Genomic DNA, 18980 nt, shown 5'->3' on the forward strand with positions numbered 1-18980 from the left:
CAACCCCTCACTGGTCTAAATTGCACCCAGGAAAGTGACCATCACCTCACTGTCCAGGGTGCAATGACTGGGTCATTAAGAAAATAGCTGGAACCTGCTAAAATTCCCCATATCAACAGAGAATTGAAAAAAAGACAATGGGACACCCCACTGCCCAGAACATTCCCACCCAGCAAAGCTCCAGAGGAAGGAGATTTCCCATGCCCAGCTCTCGGCAGGGAAGCCAAGCCAACACCCCAGATCAAGAACAAAGGGAAAGGTGTCAGGGTTAAATGCTACCCTCCACATAGACCCCCGACCTCTCACCTGGGACTGAGAAAAGAGAGAGAGAGAGAGCCTGAAATGGAGTCCATAGCAGCTTGGCTGGCTGATTGCACTGGCTTGGCCAACTGGACTATGGCTTAATCTTTGTTTCTCTGTGCTAACTTCAGGACTTCTTGATGCTGTGTCCAGGTGACTAATAAACCCTGCTCTGTTTGGAAAACACTGCCTGGTGTCACTGCAAAGCCTAGCCGGGGTGTATCAGTCCCTGAGATGTGGGCAAATCTCTGAGTAGGAGTCTATCTCAGCTGGACTTGCTGGACAGAGCTCAATGCATGAAGCAGGAGTGCTGGAGCCCAGGGGCTCAGTCTTGGAGGTGGTGAGGATGCAGTGCCAACCCTGAAAGACAAGTGGGACTCCTTGGGGATGTGTCACACTAAAGGGGTTCCTCCAAGAGACTCTTTAAAAGTGGGGGAATAGCACAGGTCCTGTGGATCTGTGACAGGTGATGGGAAGAATGCTGTTCTTTCTGGGAGAGGGACATCGGGCAGCAGAGTTGGGATGGCACCCTCTGAAACATGGCATGGACAGATGGTTAGATCCTGGAGGTGCTGGGGAAGGAGGGACCTTCCCTCTCCTGGGCAGAGGGGACTTGCTGGACCCATCCTGGACCTCTTCTTGCTAAGGGCAGGTGCTTACGATCTTCTTCTTGGGTGAGAGGAAGGCATGGCACTCCAGTGCCCCACTCTGCTGGCTTTGCGCCACGTAGGCAAACACCTTGTTCTGCAGCTTGTCTGTGGTACAGTAGGAAATCCTGCAAGAAGGGATAGCCATTCAGGAGGACGGTGCTAGCTCCAAGTGACTGGGCAGGTTTGGTAGCAGCCAGAGGCCCAGGGTTCAGCCTGGACCTGAGGGCTTGGGCAGCACTGAGCTGGCTAAGCAGATATGTTGCTGGTGGGTCTTACACAGGGGACGCCCATGGGAGATGAGTCAGGAGGGGTAACAGCATGCAACACCCATGGCAAGCAGGGAGGGGATATGCTGCTCCCTTTTACCAGCCCCATGCTGGCCCTGGCAGCCCAGCACAGCAACACTCAACAGGCTCCCTGGGTGTGAGCGGTGGGGTCGACGCAGTCGTTGGGGGCTGTAGTTTGGTGCTGGCCCACCATGTTTCCTGCCCTGAGTGACCAGATAGCCTGACCTACCAGCATGGGGGATAAAGGCTGCCCGAGATCCTGGAGGATTACAAACTGTTCTCTGCCTGCCTCCTCCGGCTGCACCCTGCTCTACACCATGAATTTAAGCCCAGAACCAAGACCGTGAACTTGACCGCATGTTCTATGGGCAGCCAGCGTCAGGAGCGGTGCACAGGTGTGATGTGATTGCAGGAACCCATGTTGCTGGGGAGATGTGCTGCAGAAGGCTGAGCTAGCTGGAGTTCCCTAAGGTCTGAAGGCTCCTGCTCCAGGTGTATTGCATTCTGTAATGCAGATGGCGGGGAATGAAGCATGTATAACTGAGGCACGTCATCATCTACCAGGACGGTGCAGGGTCTTCTAGCCATGGAGATGGTATACAGCGTTACAGCGACTGCTGAGCGAGAGCTCAGCATCCGTGAAGAATCCAGGAGTCTCCTAGACTACAGATTGAACTGAACTGACCAACTGTGGGTATGAACCTGCCACCAGTAGAGACTGCATTGGGGCTGTGAACTCCTTACAGTACTTTCCTCTGACACCAGCATCACTTTTGTCTTGCTCAGGATAGTCTGCCATCCATCCACAGCAGATCATCATCAGTGACACTAAAACAGTTCCCATCCTATATCCTGGCCTGAATCCAGCTTGTGCCAAGTCCAGGATATTAGCTAAAGATAGAGGAAGAGCAGCTGGCTCAAGCTGAACCCACGCAAGACTGAAGTGATGGTGGGTGGAATGGGGAACACTTTGAAGAGCTGTCCAAGACGTTGTCTTGACAGCCCCTACTCTAAGATGCATCTAGGTTCAGGGTCCTGCTGGACTCCTCACTGAGCTGGACAACCAGGTAGCCTCCTTTCACCTCCAGCTTGCTAGGGAACCTCATCCTTCTGCCAGAAGAGGACCTGGCCACAGTGATCCACGCATTGATCACCACCAGGCTGGATAACTGCAATTCACTTTGTCTGAAGCTGAATGTGACGATGATGCACAGGCTCCAGTCGGTGCATGGCTGGCTGCCTTCTCCATGGCCCAGGCCACTTACGTTATGTCTACACAGCCCATGGCAGTGCCCTCTAGCCGGGGCTGACAGATCTGGCCTAGTGGGGCTCATGCCAGTGCTCTAAAAATAGCTGAGTAGGTAGCACTTTGCGGCTCAGACTCTGAAGGCTAAGGAGGAGGGTGAGCTTCAGAGCCCAAGTTCCAGCCTGAGCCGCAACTTCAAAGTGCTGCAATTCTAGCTATTCTTAGAGCACTAGCGCGAGCCCCAGCTAACACAAGTGTGTCGACCCAGGCTGGGTGCTCGCTGCTGCAGGTTGTGTAGACATACCCTATGAGCATATCAGGCCTGTGCTCAAGTCCCAGCACTGTCTTCCATAGGAACAAATGACATAGGACTGCAAGGGACCTCTGGGGTCACCAAGTCCCCTGCTATCAGACAACTCCAGTTCATAAATTTATCAAGCTCTGTCAAAACTAGTCAGGTTATTTGCCTTCACTCCTCCTATTGGAAGGCTCCCAGCCAGCTTCCGATGCCAGTTTAAGGCCTTCATCCTAATCTTCAGAGCAATTACTAGATTAAGCCCCAGCTACAAAGACTGAATTTAATCTCTGAACCCCTGTGACAGTGTTGGTGCTGTGGGATGGCACAGATCACACAGCCCAGGACAAAGCATGTGGGATCTGGAGACAAAGCGCAGAGGGGAGGAACCAGCTATGTAACAAACTTCCAGGGGAGACCAGGGGCATCCAGATTCAGCCTAGGAAACACTGCAAAACCTTCCTCTTGGAGGAGGCCTTTCCATCCTAAGAATGACACACACAAACTCCCCTACTTCTGCCCCCTCAACACACAGACTCCCTCCTTCTGCCCCCCACCCTGGACAGACAGACACTCCTGACACACCCACCCACCCAACCCCATGACACACACAGACTCCCTCTTCCACTTCCACAACACCCCCAACACAGATAACCCTCTTCCGCCCTGGCCAGCCCGACAGACACCCTGCCAACCCACAACCCACGCCATCCCTGCCTCCCAACACACAGACCTTTCTCCACTCTCCATGCCCCCCAACACAGGCTGCTGAAGCCTAGAACCTTCCACACCCTGCCCCTTCCCATGATGTGTGGGACATCCCCCCAACCCCTATCCCCACCAAAGCACGTGTGGCTTGGCATCTCTCTCTTATCAATGCACAGCACGTGGGGCCACCCACCTGCATCTGTCCCACTGCAGCCTGCCAGGGTGCACACAGTTCCATAAAGTCCCACACCACAGCCTAGTGTAAAAGTCAGCTGAGCTTGGGGCTGGGACAGGGCACTAGAGTCACCAATGGGACAGGGCTGGAGGGCTGTTTGCTGACTAGGAAGGTGAAGGGAAGACATTCCCACTGACAAAGGGCACAGAGGACCACCTCCTGGCTGACAAAATCCTCCCGCCCCTCCTCCTGCCCCCTATTCCTAGTAGCCTAGTACCTTTTACTTTTCTGTTCCACTGCCCCTACACACACCTGTAAATGGAGACACACTCTATCATCTCCTTGGTCTCAGCGTCCTGCAGTGAGATGCCCCTCGGAGAGACAGTCAGAATCACCTTCTGGAATTTCTTGGCTCCCACGCGAGCCTGGAGGCGGGGAGAGGGGAAATGCATGGGGGGCACTTTAGTCACTGACCAAAACCCAGTGCGTGATTCTGGCTCCTGTCACTCTCCATTGGAATCAGCAGTCCAGACCCTCTGCAGCATCCCAGGCACTGGGATTTCAGCTAGCAAACGTCAGTACCACAGGAAGTGGGAAAGGCTGGGCTTGGGGCTCTGGCACTACCCTTGGAGCCAGGACTCCTGGGTTCTGTTCATGCCTCTGCCATACTGCATGACCCTGGGCAGATCCCTTCCCCTCTCTGCACTTCAAGCTCCCCATCTATGTAACAGGGTTTAAGTCACTGATCAAGCTTCCCATCTGGAAAGTGCTTTGAGATTCTCAGAAAAGGAGCTAGAGGCAGGCAGAGAGGGGGGCTCACTCTCTCCCTCCCCTGCACGCAAGTGGAACTGAGAGTCTCCCTCCCCAGAAAGCAAGGCCCCTGCTGGGCCCCCTCCTCTGCGTGGACAGGGGCCAGTTGCCATCTGATGCTCTGGAGGTTTGACTCAGAGGGCAGGACACATGGGCTGTGAGACCATGAGCATGTTGGAAACAGAAGGTGCAGCGCTGAGAGCAGCATAAGGCCTGGGAAACAATCACTTAGTCCAGTTCCCCCTACTTCTGTGGGGCTGAGTCCCTAAATACTGACTTTCTTCAACCCCCCTCACCAGGCAGGCAGACACACTGAAGTCCAGCACTGGGGGGCATCTCTTACCATAGTAATGATCCGGCGGATGGCATTGGCTGCCATGTCTTCTCCTTTGGGTTTCTCCACCAGCGTCATGCCCAGGTACTTGAGTGTGAAGCCTATCCCCTCCAGCAGGGGCTCCTGCATGTCAGCCCAGTTCTCCGGGAGCTCTGCAGGGGCACAGATAGTGGGGTTAGTGTGAGTGATTACATGCACAAACAGCTGCCATGCTGGTACCTGATGCACTGTTCCTAGCTTGATTCTCTCCAGCAATTTGTTACTATTTGCAGCAGGTGTCCTGCAGCAGAGTTAATGGATCTGTGTGCACTTTTCCTTCTGAAGATCCCCCTCTCAGTGCTGCTACCTGCACCAGGGGGTGCATTTAATTTCTCATCTTTTTGCTTTTAAATGGGAAAATAATCCATCTCATGATGCTCTAAGCTCCTTGTTCTGGAGGCATTTGCTTTGCCAGCAGAACTTGTAAGCTCCTTGACCCAACTGGTGCCTACATAGAGCCTGATCCTGTGAGATGCTGTGCTGAGTGCTCCCAGCTCCCATTGACTTTGCTGGGAGCGGTGGGTGCACTGCATCTTGCAGGAACATAAGAACGGCCATACTGGGTCAGACCAAAGGTCCATCTAGCCCAGTATCCTGTCTTCCCACAGTGGCCAATGCCAGGTACTTCAGAGGGAATGAACAGAACAGGTAATCATCAAGTGGTCCATCCCTCTGCCCATTCCCAAGGACTGGCCCTTAACTCAGTGGCCACAGGTGCACCATGCCCACAATAGTGTTCTCAATAGTGTTCTCCACTGCACTTGCTCAATGCATAATTTTTAAACAGTCACAGCTAGGTTAAATCAAAACCAGAGTCCCTGTTGTTGTTATCCAGAAATCATAAGTCTGCTGGGTTACCCTAACCCTAACTAGCTCAAGAGCTAAGCAGTCGGAGCAGGAGTTGGATGGGATGAAGGCTAGGCAGCACCATGGCTCGAGCAAAGATTTTGTTAGCCCTTCTCAAAGGTGAGAACTCAGGTACGTGGAAGAGAGGTGGTTTTTGGAGGGACTCGGAGGAGAAGAGGGGAAGGGGCATCCAGACCTAGGGTGCTGCATGGGGGAGAGATGGGACATAAGGGCACTAGTCTTTGTTGAAGTCCACATCCTGCTGCCTTTCGAGCTGCAACCATTTTTCCTGAAGACATAGAATGTTTGTTTAGAATGAGGAAGGTTCCCAATGGCCAGCCCCTGATTTTTCCTAGCACGTCCAGCTAGCTTCTTTGAGAAAGAAGTAACCACAGGGCTTTGCATTCTCATGGCAGGAGGCTATGGGGAATGGGTTACATAATTACACATGCTGCAGCTACAGTATGTGGGACACGTGGCTTAGAAATAGGGTATGAATACATTTGAATCTCCATTTGTGCCACTCCAGCTTCAGCTTGGCTCCCACAGGATCTAAGTAATCTTTGATAAATGGAAGTTCTCTATCTCTAAAGATGACAGACCTATTTATTGGTCAAAGTACTATCATATTTGATATATGGAAGGAACTTTTAATGTGAATGTCTCATTGATCTCTATTCTGTCCAGTAGCCAGTAATAGAAACAAATGGGTAGCTTAACAGGGAGAACTGAGGCTCTGAACCTGCTGTTTAAAATCCGTGGAAGATGGTTGTTAACAGCACCAGCTAGGTTAGTTAACAGGGAGGGGAACTATAGAAATGACAAGAAACAGGAAGCCAGGGCCTTACCCTTGAAAGGGTAATGGGAATGGATCACAGAGGATGGACCATTCAATATTGTAGTTGCCCTCTTCTCACACCCTCTGAAACATCTGGCACTGGCCACAGTCAGAAGATAAGGTACAGAGCTAGATGGATCACTGACCCAGTATGGCTGTTCTTATTGGTGAGTCAGCCTGGGGCTCCTAATAATATTGTGAACATCAGAGTGGCATGGATTTCCTCAGCACAGGGCAGGGTCTTCCCTCTCCTTGCAGATGAGCCTCTTTTCAGAACCATATTTCACCCCTTCCAGGAAGGCCCCAGTCCATGTGTCAGAGGCTCAGTTCAGTGCTGGAAATGGTTTGGACAAAGGCGTTTCCCACAGACAGTGTGAAAGCCCACATTCCAGATGCTTTTAAGCAGGTTATAATCAAGAGCCCAACCCCACTCTGTAATGATGAGGCTTTTTCCTGTAGCCATATTAAGAGAGCAGGAGTCATGAGCCAAGAAGCAGAGAGTCACATCCTCACATTCCATCTACATTACATTAAAACAATGTAATATTGGGCTGTTAAGAAGGCAATCCTGTCCTAATACTGCCCATCACCAGATAAAGAAACAGTTCTTAAGATGGTTAAAGAAAACTTTGTTTAATAGCATTCTCTGTGGCAAGAAATCAATTGGTCAACAAGTTGCAGTTGTGAAAATCCTACTTTATTGTTTTGTCTTTATGGTCCCCATTTCTCTATTGTTTATCTATATGGTCTCTGTCTAGTTCTTTGATTGTTTGTCTGCTGCATAACTAACTTTTTAAGATGTAAATCAGCTAGGGTGGTGGGACATGATTGGCTAAAGAATTGTTTTACAATATGTTAGGATTGGCTAGAAAATTGTTTAGTAATATTTTAGTAAAATGATTGATTAAGGTACAGCTAAGCAAGACTCAAGTTTCACTGTATAAAAAGAGGTCCAAAAGGAAGTTCTTTGGAACCAACTCCAGGACATACCCCAAGATCAGAGTTGTCAGACCTCAATACCCTGTCAGTCACACTGTACAGAAGCTGGAGTCCCCAGATGACCTGATCCTAACTGGCCATCAAGAGAAGTTCACCTGCCTTATTGGGAGTGGTGAGCATGGTATGCTTAGTGTGTGCATTCTGTTTTGGTGATAGAGGTTAAGGATATTACTGTGTAAAGCTCTTTCACTGGTAAAAGACCCCATAAACCCGCCATAGATTATGCCTTGAGCCCTAGCAATTGGGTATGGATGGCCTGGACCCCTATGAACTGGGAAAAGGTGGGGGTGCCTAAATCAATCAGGTTATGCCTTGATCCCTAGGAACTAGGTAGAGGTGGGGTGTCCTAGAGTGTGCGGGTAACAAATTTAGGGTAGAGCTGGGTGCCTTATACCTTGAGCACACGGATGGGTAAAGGTGGGTGCCCGAGAGTGTGTGTAACAGAGAATTTTGTGTGGGTAAGAGCTCCTAATGCACTCAATAGGGACAGGCCCCAAAGAGATCCTTGCAGGGCTAGAAGGGTTCATTCCTCTCATTCTGAGCACTGGCAATTGAGCGCTTGTGGGCCTCTACTCTGCCAGCTCTCTTGTCAAGGTGTCTCTGGAGCCATGAGTGAGGAGATACAAGATGCAGCACCTTAAGGATGCTGATAAGACCCAGCTCTAGAGAGCTCTTGCCTAAACTGATTAAACAATTTAGCCAGGGCCTCGCAGACTGGGACCTGCCTGAGACTCAGCCCAGACAGCACTGAGGCATCACATGCAGGCTGGAGGGAGAGAGGAAGGAAGCAAGTGGCAGAAACGGCTCTTTTGGCCCCCTTGTGCTCCCTGCCATTCATTGCACAGGCTCCCAGCTCCGGAACTTGTTGGCTCCCCAGCTGCTTCTGGAGTCCAGGCAGCAGCCCGGCCAACAGCACTTTTTCTAACCGTGCTTAGCTAGAGGTGATTCATGCCCTCAGAAGGAAAAGTAATCCGTCCAGTTAACTAGACCAATGCAAACTTGAGCCTGGATCACAGCAGCACACTCTACATGGGGTAGCATTTGGAAATTCCAGCTAGTGCTGGATGCAGCACTCATGGCGGGCAGAATATTCCACCAGCACTCAGATCTATGCTGCTCCTAAATCACTGGGTTAGATTTGAGCCCCACTTGGTTTGAAGTTAGCAATAATCTTATTCATAGTCTCTCCTGGTGGACGAACAGGCTCCAAAACAGCTTGCTATTGAGGGTATTATAATCCAAGTGGATTAATTGCATAAGAAAGTTTATAATCTTCATTTTTTTCTGTAATATTTGTAATTGAATTAATTCTACATGTGCGTAGGGAGCACATGGTCAGGAGACTTGTGGAGATCTAAATAAACCAAAATATGCTCCTATTGCTTTAATCACTCTTGTCTGACAATCAGATTTTCTGCTATCATCTTTCAGAGTAACAGCAGTGTTAGTCTGTATTCGCAAAAAGAAAAGGAGTACTTGTGGCACCTTAGAGACTAACCAATTTATTTGAGCATGAGCTTTCGTGAGCTACAGCTCACTTCATCGGATGCATACCGTGGAAACTGCAGAAGACATTATATACACACAGAGACCATGAAACAATACCTCTTCCCACCCCACTCTCCTGCTGGTAATAGCTTATCTAAAGTGATCATCAAGTTGGGCCATTTCCAGCACAAATCCAGGTTTTCTCACCCTCCGCTGCCCCCCCCCCCCACCACCACAAACTCACTCTCCTGCTGGTAATAGCCCATCCAAAGTGACCACTCTCTTCACAATGTGTATGATAATCAAGGTGGGCCATTTCCAGCACAAATCCAGGTTCTCTCACTCCCTCACCGCCCTCCAAAAACCATACACACAAACTCACTCTCCTGCTGGTAATAGCTTATCCAAAGTGACCACTCTCCCTACAATGTGCATGATAATCAAGATGGGCCATTTCCAGCACAAATCCCGCCCCCACAAACTCACTCTCCTGCCTGGATTTGTGCTGGAAATGGCCCAACTTGATGATCACTTTAGATAAGCTATTACCAGCAGGAGAGTGAGTTTGTGTGTATGGTTTTTGGAGGGGGGTGAGGGAGTGAGAGAACCTGGATTTGTGCAGGAAATGGCCCACCTTGATTATCATACACATTGTGAAGAGAGTGGTCACTTTGGATGGGCTATTACCAGCAGGAGAGTGAGTTTGTGGGGGGGGGGGGCGGAGGGTGAGAAAACCTGGATTTGTGCTGGAAATGGCCCAACTTGATGATCACTTTAGATAAGCTATTACCAGCAGGACAGTGGGGCGGGAGGAGGTATTGTTTCATGGTCTCTGTGTGTATATAATGCCTTCTGCAGTTTCCACGGTATGTATCCGATGAAGTGAGCTGTAGCTCACGAAAGCTCATGCTCAAATAAATTGGTTAGTCTCTAAGGTGCCACAAGTCCTCCTGTTCTTTTTGCTATCATCTTGTAAATGATTTTCTGCATTACCGTAACACTCAGCAGCCCCAGCCAGAATTGGTGCCCATTGTGCCGAGTGCTGTACAAACACAATAAGAGTGTAATCACTGGTGGAGGCACTATCTTGATAGGAAAACGACTGGACGGTGAATATGGAACACAGCTGGCGACGGGTGAGACAGGGCCACATACATTAATGTACACCTTGGAGACCACACTAAGGCATTACTAGCCACGATCACAGCTTCCCATGGGCAAAAGTGCGATTAAAGCAACAGGAGCACATTTTTGTTTCTTGACCTACTTTTTGCCTTCCATGCACTTTTCATTCCCCCAAGATTTTGCTAAAACTTTCCAGGGTCATTCCGCTCTGGGCAAAGCCCAAACAAGCAACATTTCAGTGGAAAAAGTGCAATATGCAAAAGTCTAAGCATGAGAAGAGGGGCATATGAGTGGAAACTTATCAACTGGCGTCCAGGGTAATAGCTTTATATGGCATTGTTTGGACACAATCTGTACAGGGCCTACATGGCCCACAGCCCAAGGATCCAGGTCCCTGCCTCTCAGCAGGTACAACGGACAGAAGGCACATTAACAAGGAGACTGCTCTGAGTGCATGGCAGGCATGAATCAGTGGGAGAACAGCTTGCTTCTGTGCTCTGTACAATCTGGACAGTGTAAGCCTTCCCAGGGAACCCTCTCAGTCACTGTCTCCTGCAGCATCTTTCACTAGCTGAAGCAAGTGACCTTGATTCAAAAAGTAGGGCAAGAAACTGCTAGTTAGAAAGGGGAGGATTCAATTGTAAGTGAAAACTAAATAAATGGGGCCAGGCTAGCACCTCCCTTCCCCCCAGCTCCACATACATGGCTGGGCTGGCATTCCCCAGGTCAGGCTGGCTCAGTGACTATGTCCCACATTAAGATCCTTTTGCCCCTTCAGCTTTATGTGTGGTCCCCACCTGCGTGGTTATGGATCAGGGAAGCCCATCCCACTGGAGTATCAGGGTGCATGTGTGTGAGGTCTCCAGCCATCACTGTGGGGCTGGTCTCATTCTGGCTCAGGCCCCACTTGCTAGACTACTCTAGCTCTTCCCACTCTGCAGCTCTCCAGGCAGGGGAGGCTGCTGAGATTTCACAGCTTCCTGTATCTTAGCAACGTGCTCCTGCTACCACCAACTGTTCCACTTTCATCTGCACACAGGGGAGCTGGGGGTCTGGAAAAAAGTGAGTCTCCAAAGGCAGAACAGGGCCAGGAGCACAAAGTGCTTTCATCAGAGCATTCAGGCTCTGCACAATCTCCTCCTGAAGACAGTCTGGCCTGCCCACCCCACTATCCAGAAAGCATAGAGCCCCTTTCCCCCAGAAAAGGCACAGCCCAAACCACTAAGAGCAAGGAAAGAACAGCTTAATCATTCAACACCCGAGCTCTGCTCTTCAGTGCCCCTTATCCATCAAAGCTACCTCCCTTCCAGCACCCCCATTGTTCCACTCAGCTCTCCCCACCCCGGGTGCCTTGCAGTCAACATCTCCTTCTTCCTTCTGACCAGCCAACAAGCAGCCTTAGTTTGCAAATGCAAATTTTGATTCCTCATTTCTACTGATAGGTTTCAGAGTAGCAGCCGTGTTAGTCTGTATTCGCAAAAAGAAAAGGAGTACTTGTGGCACCTTAGAGACTAACGATGAAGTGAGCTGTAGCTCACAAAAGCTTATGCTCAAATAAATTTGTTAGCCTATAAGGTGCCACAAGTCCTCCTGTTCTTTTTGCATTTCTACTGAGTTACCAATCCAGATCACTCTCCAGCAGCACTCCCCCGTTTGCTGTGTTTCCCCTGAACATCTCTCACACTGAGACGGGGACCTGATGCCAGACCTCACTCACATCAGTATGAAGCCACTGGGCATTCACAAGGGTGGAGAGACAGGTGATGGTGAGTACATGCTGAGCGGTTCAGTGTAGGTGAGGTACGAATGTTTGCTGTAATACTGCTTTCAGTTTGCACATCTGGGCCCTGTGCTCTAGCAGCCCCAGCTTAATGCTTTCAAGGCTTATTGTGTGAGACTTGCTTTCAGAGGGATAGCCGTGTTAGTCTGTATCAGCAGAAACAACAAGGAGTCCTTGTGGCACCTTAGAGACTAACAAATTTATTTGGGCATAAGCTTTCGTGGGCTAAAACCCACTTCATCAGATGCATGGAGTGAAAAATACAGTAAGCTGTATATTCTATTATATATATACATATACAACACACACACACAGCACATGAAAAAATGCGAGTTGCCTTACCAAGTGGGGGGTGAGTGTTAACGAGGCCAATTCAGTTAAGGTAGAAGTGGTCTGTTCTCAACAGTTGACAAGAAGGGGTGAATATCAAGAGAGGGAAAATTACTTTTGTAGTCTTAATGGGGCCAATGCAATTAAGGTGGACATCGGCTATTTCCAACAGTTGATAAGAAGGTGTGAGTATCAGCAGAGGGAAAATTACTTTTTATAGTGACCCATCCACTCCCAGTCTTTATTCAGGCCTAATTTGATGGTGTCCAGTTTGTAAATTAATTCCAGTTCTGCAGTTTCTCGTTAAGTCTGTTTTTGAAGTTTTTTTGTTGAACAATTAAGTCTGTTATTGAATGTCCAGAGAGACTGAAGTGCTCTCCTACTGGTTTTTGAATGTTACAATTCTTGATGTCTGATTTGTATCCATTTATTCTTTTGTGTAGAGACTACCTAGTTTGGCCAATGTACATGGCAAAGAGGCATTGCTGGCACATGATGGCTTATATCACATTGGTAGATGTGCAGGTGAACGAGCCCCTGATGATCTGGCTGATGTGGTTAGATCCTATGATGGTGTCCCTTGAATAGATATGCGGACATAGCTGGCAACAAATTGCTTACTGTATTTTTCACTCCATGCATCTGATGAAGTGGGTTTTAGCCCATGAAAGCTTATGCCCAAATAAATTTGTCTCTAAGGGCTTGGCTACATTTGCGAGTTACAGCGCAATAAAGGAGCCCCGGGCGCACTAGCTCACTACCTGTCCACACTGGCAAGGCACACAGAGTGCTCTGACTCTGCGGTACAGGGCTGCTGGTACTCCACCTTGGCGAGTGGAATAAGATTTGCTGTGCCCCAGCTGGAGCGCCGCAGTGCCAGTGTGAACGAGATGTTGCATTACTGCACTCTGATCATCCTCTGGAAATGTCCCATAATCCCCTTAAGTCAAGTGGCCACTCTTGTCATTGTTTTTGAATCGCTGCAGAAATGCGGATATGCCCTTTGAAAGCTCCGTTTCTGACAGCCGGCTACTTATCTGCTCTGAGACAAAGCAAGCCATTAGTGTGGAATGCTGTGTGTGTGAGAGAGGGGCTGGGGGAAGGGGGGGGTCTGCTGCTGTCTGAACTTACAAGACAGCATGCTGACATGCTCTCAGCCCCCCAAAAACCCACTCTCTCCCTCCCCACATACACACAACACATTCCCTGTCACACTCCACTCCCCCCCCATTTGAAAAGCATGTTGCAGTCACTTGCATGCTGGGATAGCTGCCCATAATGCACCACTCCCAATGCCGTTGCAAGTGCCACAAATGTGGCCACTGAAGCTGTCAGTGTGGACAGACTGCAGCGCTTTCCCTACTGCGCTCTCCGAAGGCTGGTTTAACTCAAAGCGCTCTACATCTGCAAGTGTAGCCATGCCCTAAGGTACCACAAGGACTCCTCGTTGTTTTTATGTGGGAATTGTAACTTTCCAGCCATGTCCCTCTTCCCCACCCTTCCTATGCTGCAACAGGGCCAGTGTTGTGTTCCTGAATCTGCCTCAAACAATATCCCGAGAGGTGTAATTGTCCAAATTATCCCAATGGGATCTTGACTCTGAAGCCCAGTGTCATCATTCATTATTTTACTACTGATCACCTTAGCAGAAATAGCCAGTTAATGTGCTGATTCCTTGCTGTTGAAAGGGAGGGCAGTGAGGAGTTCAATCCCCTCCCTCTTTCCCTCCAGTTATGAAAGAACTGACTTTAAATTCAAAAGAAAGAGGAGTTGCCTCACTCCTGGGTGCCAAGAACTCAAGCCATCTTTCCCTAATCATCAGTCCCCTTTATGTATACAAAAATATACAGCATATTGAAAATGTGACCACTTTGTAAAACAAATTAATGTACTATGAAATGAGGCCCTCTGTACTGATTGTATTACTTACGCTTCATATCTAATACAATAGAAATCTCAATTTTTGAGTTTATTAATCCACATGTGCACTTTGAATCCTAAAACTGTAAGCTCCGTGGGATGGGGCCAGCTTTTGTCCAGCACCACCCAGGACAATGGAGCCCCATCCCAAATCGGGTCTTTGGGCACTAAACACAAAGACAGTACCGGCCACATATCCATATCCGTTAGTATAAAACCATCTTGGAGACAAGAGATTAATCCTTGGAGTCTGGGTTCTGAGATAGCACCATGTCCCCTCTCAGAGGCACTGAAGGAACATGACCCGATTCCCAGAGAGTCTGGGCAATTATTACTGGGCCCGATTAGAACCAGGTCACTGGGGTCTTTGAGTGATGGGCCTGCAGCATTTGGGGCAGTTCAACTGTGTTTGGAAAGATGCCCCCCTTTTATTCGCTGCCCCATGGTCTGAGTGCAGGGTCATCTCCGACTGCAGAGAGAAGCAGGGGTCCCAAACTGGTGTTCCAGGACCCAAGGGGACAGTGCTATGGACACTCCCAGCCCATGAGATTAGGGCTCAGACTCGCAGTGTCTCTGCAGTCTGGAGGCAGCCCTGCTTAGATCAGTGGTTTTCAAAGTTTTTTCTAGGGACCCAGTTGAAGAACATTGTTGATGCCTGCGACCCAACGCAGCTGTGGATGAGGGGTTTGTGGTGTGGGAAGGGCTCAGGGCTGGGGCAGAGGGTTGGGGTGAGGGCTGTGGGGTGGGGCCACAAATGAGGGGTTCAGGGTAGGGGAGGAGGCTCTGGGCTGGGGCAGGAGGTTGGGGTGTGGGAGAGGGTCAGGGCTCTGGGCTGGGGATGCAGGCTCTGGGCTGGGGCCAGGGATGAGGGGTTTGGGGTGCAGGAAGGGGTTCCAGGTTTTGGGGGGCTCAGGGCTGGGGCAGGGGATTGGAGCACATTGTTACCTCCGGCAGCTCCCCGTCAGCGGCGCAGCCGGGGTGCACAGCGGATTGCGCTGTGCCCTGGAAGCGGCCAGCAGCAGGTCTGGCTCCTAGGCAGAGGCTCTCGCCTGCAGGCACTGCCCCAGTTCCCATTGGCTTGAGCCAGTGCTCAGGGCAGGGGCAGCGCGCAGAGCCCCGTGAACCCCCTGCCTAGACGCCGGACCTGCTGCTGGCCACTTCTGGGGCACAGCGCCGTGTCGGAAAAGGTAGGCACTAGCCTGCCTTAGCTGGGCAGCATTGCCAACAGGACTTTTAACGTCCCGATCAGCAGTGTTGACCAGAGCAAGGCGACCCAGCACTTTACATGCCGGGACCCAGTAGTAGGTCACGACTCATGGTTTGTAAAACCCGGGCTTAGATCATGAGGTGCCCGGAGACATAGGGGTAGGGGGCACAGACACTCACTCCCCCAGCAATTTCATGGCTCCTCCTGCTCCTGGGGCCCCTGGCACTCATTGCCCCCCACTTGGGCTGGAGGACGAAAAGGGCCCCACCTGCCAACTCACCCCCACCACGGCCCCCCTCAACTGTGCCTGCTGCTTCCATTCGCCCTCTAATCCCCGCCATTCCACCCTTAGTGCCCCCACCCAAACTGAAAGAAAAAGAGCCCCACCAGCCAGATTCACCCACAGATCTAAGTCCATGCTGTCACTGCCCCCCACGGCAAATACCCCCGCGGACCTCCACCCCGCCCCTGCCGTCAACGGACGCCTCAATACCCCCATCCTGCCCCTCAATACTCCCACAGGCCCCAACCCCACCCTCAGTACCCCCACAACCCCTTTCAGTACCCTACAACACCCTCACCCACAGTACTCCCACAGCCCCCTCAGCATCCCCACCCTGAAATACCCCCGCGGCCCTCCACCCCGCCGTCAACACCCCCACGGCCCCCCTCAGCACCCCCACCCTGAAATACCCCCGTGGCCCTCCATCCTGCCCCCGCCGTCAATACCCCCACGGCCCCCCTCAGCACCCCCACCCTGAAATAACCCCGCGGCCCCCCCTCAGCATCCCCACCCTGAAATACCCCCGTGGCCCTCCACCCCGCCCCCGCCGTCAATACCCCCACGGCCCCCCTCAGCATCCCCACCCTGAAATACCCCCGTGGCCCTCCACCCCGCCCCCGCCGTCAATACCCCCACGGCCCCCCTCAGCACCCCCACCCTGAAATACCCCCGTGGCCCTCCACCCCGCCCCCGCCGTCAATACCCCCACGGCCCCCCTCAGCATCCCCACCCTGAAATAACCCCGCGGCCCCCCCCCCAGCATCCCCACCCTGAAATACCCCCGCGGCCCCCCCCTCAGCACCCCCACCCTGAAATAACCCCGCGGCCCCCCCTCAGCATCCCCACCCTGAAATACCCCCATGGCCCTCCACCCCGCCGTCAATACCCCCACGGCCCCCCTCAGCATCCCCACCCTGAAATACCCCCGTGGCCCCCCCCTCAGCACCCCCACCCTGAAATACCCCCGTGGCCCTCCACCCCGCCCCTGCCGTCAATACCCCCACGGCCCCCCTCAGCATCCCCACCCTGAAATACCCCCGTGGCCCTCCACCCCGCCCCCGCCGTCAATACCCCCACGGCCCCCCTCAGCATCCCCACCCTGAAATACCCCCGCGGCCCCCCCCTCAGCACCCCCACCCTGAAATACCCCCGTGGCCCTCCATCCTGCCCCCGCCGTCAATACCCCCACGGCCCCCCTCAGCATCCCCACCCTGAAATACCCCCGTGGCCCTCCACCCCGCCCCCGCCGTCAATACCCCCACGGCCCCCCTCAGCACCCCCACCCTGAAATACCCCCGCGGCCCCCCCCTCAGCATCCCCACCCTGAAATACCCCCGTGGCCCCCCCCTCAGCATCCCCACCCTGAAATACCCCCGCGGCCCCCCCCCTCAGCACCCCCACCCTGAAATACCCCCGCGGCCCCCCCCCTCAGCACCCCCACCCTGAAATACCCCCGTGGCCCTCCATCCTGCCCCCGCCGTCAATACCCCCACGGCCCCCCTCAGCATCCCCACCCTGAAATACCCCCGTGGCCCTCCACCCCGCCCCCGCCGTCAATACCCCCACGGCCCCCCTCAGCATCCCCACCCTGAAATACCCCCGTGGCCCTCCATCCTGCCCCCGCCGTCAACACCCCCCACTCCCCTCAACACCCCCCTGCCCTCACCTCCGTGCCCCCCATTCACCCCCACATCACCCCCAGCACCCCCACTTGCCCCCTCGGCACCCCTCCCCCCCAGTGCCCCCGCAGCCCCCCGGGCCGCTCCCGCCAGCGCCCCGCGCTTACTGCGGTGCCAGCAGAGCCCCAGGCCGTGGCGGGCGAGCCGGGGGCTCCGCAGCACGGCCCGGCCCGCCGCCCGCAGCGCCTCCATCGCCGCGCTCTGCCGGGCCGCCCCGGGCGGGGGAGGGGAGGCGAGGCGAGGCGAGGCCAGCGCGCGCTCCCGCCCGGGCCCCCGGGGCCCGCTGCGTCGCTCGAGCGCGCGCCCGGCTTTGGGGGCGGGGCTTGCTGCGCGGGGTCAGGCCGCCGGGGTGGGCGTGGCTCGTGGGGAAGGGCGCGGCTAAAGGTTGATGGAGGCGGGGTCTGCGGAATGGGCGGAGTTTGTGGGTGAGGGCCGTTGCAGGCGAGGGCGGAGTCTCTCCACCGAACCCTTCCGTCGCCCAGAGGCGCGGCCTGGCTGGGCGCATGCGCGGCGCGGGGCGCTCCCGGTGACGCAGGCTGCTGGGGTGCTGGGTGTGCGCGTGCGCGTGCCGCCGGTTGCTGTGGTGTTCGGCAGGCGGTTACCGGGGCAACGCGCGGAGGCGGGAGACGCGGAGCCCGAGTGGCCCCGGGATGCAGCTACGGCACGTACGGACGCTGCTCACCCCCCAGGTCAGCCCCCGACTCGCGGGCGCGTGAGGGGCGAGGCGGGTCCGTGGCGGGCGGGCGGAGGGCGGCCTGGAGCCTGGGAATCCTTCACGCTCGGCCCAAGGGGCTGCGGAACTCCCTGCCGCAGGACGTGAGGGAGGCCCAGAGCCCGGCAGCCGTCAGAGAGGGGTCCGCCCAGAAACATGGGGGCAAATGCCGACGCCCACACCAGGGCTCGGGCTGCGTTGCGGGCCCTCCAACGTGTGGTCGTGCGCATCGGAAAACGTAATCCCCAGGGAACATACCGAGTGGTGGGCTCTGAATTAGCTGTTACCCCTCCAGAGGAGAGGTCTTGGAGTCAGTGGCGACTAGCCATGCTGGGCGGGGATGGGGACCCGCGCCTCTGTTTGCCAGATGCTGGGAATGGGTCACTGGACGGTCTGTTCACTCCCTCTGGGGCACCTGGCCCTGGCCCCTGTCGGCAGACAGGACACTGGGCTGGACGGGCCTTTGTTCTGACCCCGTCTGGCCGCTCTTATGTTCTAATGGACCTTGCTCCAGTCCAGACTGGCAATGGCGATGTTTTCTTCCAGGATGGTGCTGCAAAGGTCACCTGCATGGCTTGGTCCTACAACAATGCCAAGTTTGCTGTCTGCACTGTAGACAGGGTTGTGCTTCTGTATGATGAACATGGAGAGAGAAGGGACAAATTTTCCACCAAGCCTGCTGATGCAAAGGTAAAGAGATTGTTTGTTTGCTTCTGTGTAACTGGGCACCCGACACTCTTGATCTGTGACACACTGATACTTTACATGCTGCTATGCAGGGCAGTTTTTGGCAGTAGCAGAGCAACTTGTAAGTTGCTCCATACTTTTCAGAAGGCTCATAACAGCTTGAAATGCTACACCACATTCTGCATAGCCCCAAAGCACAGCCTTAAATGTTGCTCCCATCAGAGTACAACTACAGGCCCAGA

The 18980-nt window shown here is 53.3% G+C and overlaps 2 protein-coding genes across 8 annotated transcripts in view; one reads left to right on the plus strand and one right to left on the minus strand.

The window, feature by feature from the left end:
- LOC140908392 (low density lipoprotein receptor adapter protein 1-like) overlaps window positions 1-17647 on the minus strand; it is a 31036-nt gene extending 13389 nt beyond the window's left edge. Inside the window, exons 1-4 of the mRNA XM_073335391.1 lie at window positions 17447-17647; window positions 4815-4957; window positions 3974-4086; window positions 961-1075 (exon numbers count right to left, since the gene is read on the minus strand). Of these exons, the coding sequence (XP_073191492.1) occupies window positions 961-1075; window positions 3974-4086; window positions 4815-4957; window positions 17447-17531 (456 nt within the window). The 5' untranslated portion in view covers window positions 17532-17647. The remainder of the gene's footprint in view (window positions 1-960; window positions 1076-3973; window positions 4087-4814; window positions 4958-17446) is intronic.
- Window positions 17648-17846: 199 nt separating this feature from the next.
- Window positions 17847-18980, plus strand: part of IFT172 (intraflagellar transport 172) — a 151634-nt gene continuing 150500 nt past the window's right edge. For 3 of the 7 annotated variants that reach the window (XR_012157848.1, XM_073335400.1, XM_073335399.1), the window contains exons 1-2: window positions 17847-18028; window positions 18598-18741. Coding sequence is in view for 6 of the 7 variants with exons in the window: in XM_073335400.1 (XP_073191501.1) it covers window positions 17990-18028; window positions 18598-18741 (183 nt within the window). In the remaining variant the exon portion in view is untranslated. The remainder of the gene's footprint in view (window positions 18029-18597; window positions 18742-18980) is intronic. The other 4 variants (XM_073335396.1, XM_073335398.1, XM_073335397.1 and 1 more) reach the window with 2 other exon arrangements.

This window comes from Lepidochelys kempii, chromosome 3, assembly GCF_965140265.1.
Source record: "Lepidochelys kempii isolate rLepKem1 chromosome 3, rLepKem1.hap2, whole genome shotgun sequence".
Classification (NCBI taxonomy): domain Eukaryota; kingdom Metazoa; phylum Chordata; order Testudines; family Cheloniidae; genus Lepidochelys; species Lepidochelys kempii.